Below are 5,537 nucleotides of genomic sequence, written 5' to 3' on the forward strand. Positions count from 1 at the left end.
ATACCCATGAATAGTAATGTATATATTCATATTTATTTAAAATATGATTTTTCATGTATATAAGTACCTAGTAATTTCTATTTTTAAAACATACCAGCTTTGAATCCTTAATCTCTTGGCTTTAAATCAAATAAATCAAAGATACCAGTGGTAAATAGAACTTGCTAAAACTTTTTGTATATAGAACTTGGATTGAAAACTAATGAATCCACATTTTGGTACATTCTTCCTAGTAGGCAGGTAAGTATTGCTACTCCAGCTCTTAAATGCAGCCTCCCCTTCACCAGAGCAGGGAGACTATTTCGTTTTCCTTCTCTCAAATGGAAAACAAATCTGGAGTTTTAGTGAAAATGACACTGATTTGATGGGAAGAGATCATTAAAATGGCCTATTTTTCTGTAGGCCACATGTCCGTATCATTGTAAAACCTCTGCTGGGACAGGAATAATCTTTGTAGCCCCTACTGCATGCAGCAAAGCACTTTTCAAGTACTAATTACCGCACTCAAAGTTTGTTGCAGAAATCAGCGAATAAAGGCGTAACAATATAACGTGGACATACTTAGAAAAGATAAAATGCACCAGAACGAACGCTAGGCACTACGTTGCCCCTCTGTGCCTTGGCCCCTTATCTGGCCTCAGACTTTTTCCCATAAACCTAATCCTGGGCAATGACCCAAGGACAAGTTCCTCAACTCCGCCCGGGGCCGAGGGAGCTCTGCGCGCTCCTTCCCGCTGCCTTCCAGGCCGCTCTCTGCCTTTTCCTCTCAAACTTCTTCCAGCCTGGTCCGGGATACCAGACTCGAGGACACCCGGGGACCGCCCTTCCGCAGACCTCCAGGAGAGGGATAGAAGAACCCGCCGAAGCGGCTCGGCGAGTACGGGCTCTCGCGCATGCTCCCTGACTGGACGAGAGTCACGCTGGAGCCCGCAAGAGTGGGAATCCACTTCTCCACATTTTGCAGGTGACCTGGAAAAGTCGGTACCAAAACACTAGGTCCTCAAAGGAGGAAGGGGTCGGACGGTTACTGAGAGCTGACCGGAGGAGGCTGCTCGCAAAACCCGAAAACCTCTTCCGGATTAGCCAACCTCGACATGCGCAGAAGCCTCTCCCGCGGCAGCGGCGGCGGCGGCTGTGGCTCCAGAGCCGGAAGGTAAACGACTTCAGCTGCCCGCGGCCTGACGCCTCCTGGGTCATGTCGGCCCAGGGTGACTGCGAGTTCCTGGTGCAGCGAGCCCGGGAGCTGGTGCAGCAGGACCTGTGGGCAGCCAAGGCTTGGCTGATCACAGCCCGCAGCCTCTACCCCGCCGACTTTAACATCCAGGTGAGGTCAGGCCCGTGCACGCGGCTGCCTCCGCGTAGGTGTGAGCACTTCGCCGCACCGGGGCTGCCCTGGCCGCCAGGTCTTCCCGCCTTGGAGGGGCCGGCCGCCTCCAGTCCGGCCCGCCCCGCACCCTCTCTTCCCACTCTCGCCACCTCCTCCGCCCCGCTCACCGACACCCCTCACACGTCCCCTCTCCCGCGAGGCCGGCACCTGGAGACACAGCGGACCCCGCTCGAGGTCCGGGTGGCTGGAGGCGTGGGGGTGTTTTGCTGCTCGGTGGCCGGGACGGCACCGCATCGCCCCTGGGAAAGGCCGTTCTCGCTCCTTCATCATCATGGCAGCCATTTGTTTAGTGCCTGCTACTTTTGAGACAGTATTCCTCCATTCTTGGGTACCGAAGGATTGTAAGTGAGCTCGAGGGTCGCACTCGTAAGCCCCGTGGCTCTGTGCCACCAGGTGATGCTTTGCTATCAGGCCCTCCCGGGTTGGGAGTGCTGAGTGAAGGCCAGCTAGCGCTGCGGGCGGTGAGCTAGGACCAAGCCCCGGGCGGAGGTTGTGACCCTCTGGGCTGATATGTGTTTCAGTATGAGATGTACACCATTGAGCGGAATGCCGAGAGGACCGCCACCGCTGGGAGACTGCTGTACGACATGTGAGTTCAACCTGCAGCGCCCGGGATCTCTCGTGAGGTTTTGTCTGTGTGTGGAAGTGGGAGTTGGGGGAGGATCTTCAAGTTCATCTACATCTCTGGTATCTAAAGCTTAGTCTTACGGCTAGGCCTTCAGTTAACTGCTGACATGCCTTCTGCAGAGAAGTCTTCTTATATTTTATTCTTGGGAAAACTTTTATTCACAATAATTTATTTTGCTTTAGAAATAATACGTGGAAATAATACGTGCTCTTTGCAGTTCAGACAATACTGAAGTGTAGAGAATAACAAGTGCAAGTCCCTCCAACTCAACCAGTTAAGTTTTGTGTGTCTGCGTATACACAAATGTACTGTGTACATGTGTACACAGTACAATACATGAAGGTTGGTTTTTGTGGGGAAGGGTTACAAAAGTGAAATCATGCTACATACGTCACACTGCAGCTTGCTTTCTTCACCCCCGGCCATGGAGGGATGCCTTTATTTTTCAGTATGTAGAGCTCTTCTTTTGCATATTTGCATAGCATTTCATAATACTGGTGGACATTGAGGTAGTTTCCAATTATTTGAGATTATATTCAGAGTGTCAGTAAGCAATTTTGTACCCATATTTTAGTGTTTTTCTATAGAGTAGATTCTTAAACATTGATTTTCACAGTCAAGGGTATACACAATACACTATCAAATTACTCTCCAAAAAATACTATTCCAATTTACATTTCTACTAGCAGTGTATAAGAGTGCCCATTTTCCCACACATTTGCCAGCATTGGATATTATCAGTCTTTCTATCATATTTTAATTTTTGCCAGTGTGATAGAAAGTGGTATCTTACTATTTTTTAAAAATTTGTGTTCATTGTATTACTAATAAGACTGAGTATCTTTTCAAGGGTTCTCTTTGGCTGTATTCTTTCTGTGATTTGCCTTTGCCCACTTTTTCTTTTGGGTAGGTTTTTTTTTTTTCCTTTTAGTTCTTTTTTCTTGTTGATATTTAGGAACGCTTTATATATTATGGTCATTTGTTTTTTCACTTATAAAAAACTCTAAAGACTTTTGTGATTAACTTCATTTTCCTTAGTTTTTATTTTTATATCTTTATTTTGGCTTGTTTTGGTACATCTACATATTCACTTGTAATAAAGAAAAATGTGTATTTCTCCATATGCTAATGTTCTTTTCTTTTTGTAATACTATATAGAATCTGACATTTTAATTTAATGCATTAATTTTAAAATAGGTTTGTGAATTTCCCAGATCAGCCGGTGGTGTGGAGAGAAATCAGCATTATTACATCAGCATTAAGGAACGATTCACAGGATAAACAAACCCAATTTTTAAGAAGTAAGAATGGAGTGATAACTAATGGTGTATAAATTACCGCTTCTGAAATACTAAGTTATATACAGTAATTTCACAGAAAATTCAACATCTGTGGTATTGGTACCCAAATGTGTGTTTGTTCTTGACAACTGAAGTCTATTCAAATGGTGTTACTTGGTCCCTTGAGTATTTGTATAGAAACCTCTAAGCTTCCTTAAAGGGTGTAGATTTATCAGTTAGCCCAGGGAATTGAATATATTTTTAACAGATTTTATAGTGATCAGAAAGCATCTGTAGATTAGGCAGATCTCCACAAAACAGGAGAGAAACTTTTAGTGATTTATGACCTTTCTCATTAACCTTCACTCTGTGTTGGTTGCCATAGCCAATCAAAGATTTCAAATTCTGGATAAAAAAGTGGGTGGTTTAGGTCATTTCAGCTTAAACAAATGCATCATCTTTATCTCAGCCAACAAGCACTGTTGTGACCCTTCACTTATGCCATTCTTGTCTTCTGGATCCAATAAGGCCTCCAAATGTTTTAGGGTCATTCAGCAAACATCTGTGTCCAATACCATCTGACCCAAAGGCCTTCTAGGTTGTAGGTAAAACTCAAACAGTGATTCTAAATGTAGTATTTACTGTTCTGTACATGAAAATGCCTTATTTCCACTTTAGCTTCGGGATTTTCTTTCTGAAAGAAATTTTTTAAAGTAAAATGTGTTATGTACAGGTTTATTTGAAACTCTCCCTGGTCGGGTCCAGTGCGAAATGTTACTAAAGGTTACGGAACAATGCTTCAACACGTTGGAACGATCAGAAATGTTGCTTCTACTTTTGAGACGCTTCCCTGAAACAGTGGTGCAGCATGGGGTATGACTTGATCCTTTCCTTTTTGTCAAAAGAAAATAAAATCGATCACCACATTCATCAGTTGGGTTAGAAGCTATAATGTGTATTATTCTAAAGCAGAAATTCTGAAGAACACTAGGTAAGATTGAATTTAAATCAAGGAATCTTCATCAGTAAAGCTGAAAGGATGTCACTGTCCTCAAACTTTATAAATTTCCAGTGGAAGTAAGTTTCCCATCAGTATAAGGAAACAGTCACCAAGCTTTGACAGTGCTATTTATTTGCAATCTGTAAAGTACAGTAAAGATTTGGGGTTTTTTTAATCCTATTCTAGAGGTGCCTGGGTGGCACAGTTGGTTGAGCATCTGACTTTTGATTTCGGCTCAGGTTGTGATCTCAGGGTGGTGAGATTGAGCCCCACGTCAGGCTCCCGGCTCAGCATAGAATCTGCTTGAGATTCTCTCTCCCTCCCTCTCCCTCTGTGCCCACCCTCCCCCGTGTGCACTCTCTCTCTTCAAATAAATAAATCTTAAAAAAAAATCCTATTACATTCTAATCAACAATGTTTGAATTTAACTGAGAGCCATAGTTTTATCTCTTCACAGGCATGTTTTTCATGTGCTTTTCCCTCTATTCCTTTTATCTGTAATAATTACTGAGTGCTATTGGCAGGCATTAGTAAGTGTTAGGTATCTCCTTCCATACTCCCTGGACCCCTTGAGGTAGACAGTATCCCACTTTACAGATGAGGACACAATCTTAAATATGTTCGTAACTTCCCATAGCTAGTAAGTGGGAGATTCAGGATTCAAATCATTAACTCTATTTTTTTCTTTCTTTTTTTTTTTTGTTTTGTTAATCACCATACATTACATCATTAGCTTTTGATGTAGTGTTCCATGATTCATTGTCTGCATATAACACCTAGTGCTCCATGCAGAATGTGCCCTCTCCAATACCCACCACCAGGCTAACCCATCCTCCCACCCCCCTCCCTTCTAGAACCCTCAGTTTGTTTCTCGGAGTCTGTAGTCTCTCATGGTTCGTTTCCCCCTCCGATTCCCTGCCCTTCATTCTTCCCCTCCTGCTATCATCTTCTTCTTCTTCTTTTTTTTAACGTATAATGTATTATTTGCTTCAGAGGTACAGATCTGTGATTCAACAGTCTTGCACACTTCACAGCGCTCGCCATAACACATACCCTCCCCAATGTCTATCACTCAGCCATCCCATCCCTCCCATCCCCCACCACTCCAGCAACCCTCAGTTTGTTTCCTGAGATTAAGAATTCCTCGTATCAGTGAAGTCATATGATACATGTCTTTCTCTGATTATTTCGCTCAGCATCATACCCTCCAGTTCCATCCACGTCGTTGCAAATGGCAAGATC

The 5,537-nt window shown here is 43.7% G+C and overlaps 1 protein-coding gene across 1 annotated transcript; it reads left to right on the forward strand.

The window, feature by feature from the left end:
• The first annotated feature begins 905 nt into the window (after positions 1 to 905).
• LOC115941585 (integrator complex subunit 10-like) lies at positions 906 to 5,531 on the forward strand. The gene is made up of 4 exons (XM_031030228.2): positions 906 to 1,324; positions 1,909 to 1,976; positions 3,213 to 3,316; positions 4,029 to 5,531. The coding sequence occupies exons 1-4, from the start codon at positions 1,196 to 1,198 to the stop codon at positions 4,172 to 4,174; spliced, it is 447 nt and encodes a 148-aa protein (XP_030886088.1). The 5' UTR covers positions 906 to 1,195; the 3' UTR covers positions 4,175 to 5,531.
• Positions 5,532 to 5,537: the final 6 nt, after the last annotated feature.

The sequence above is a fragment of the Leptonychotes weddellii genome, chromosome 2, assembly GCF_054177405.1.
Source record: "Leptonychotes weddellii isolate Sample4059 chromosome 2, ASM5417740v2, whole genome shotgun sequence".
Classification (NCBI taxonomy): domain Eukaryota; kingdom Metazoa; phylum Chordata; class Mammalia; order Carnivora; family Phocidae; genus Leptonychotes; species Leptonychotes weddellii.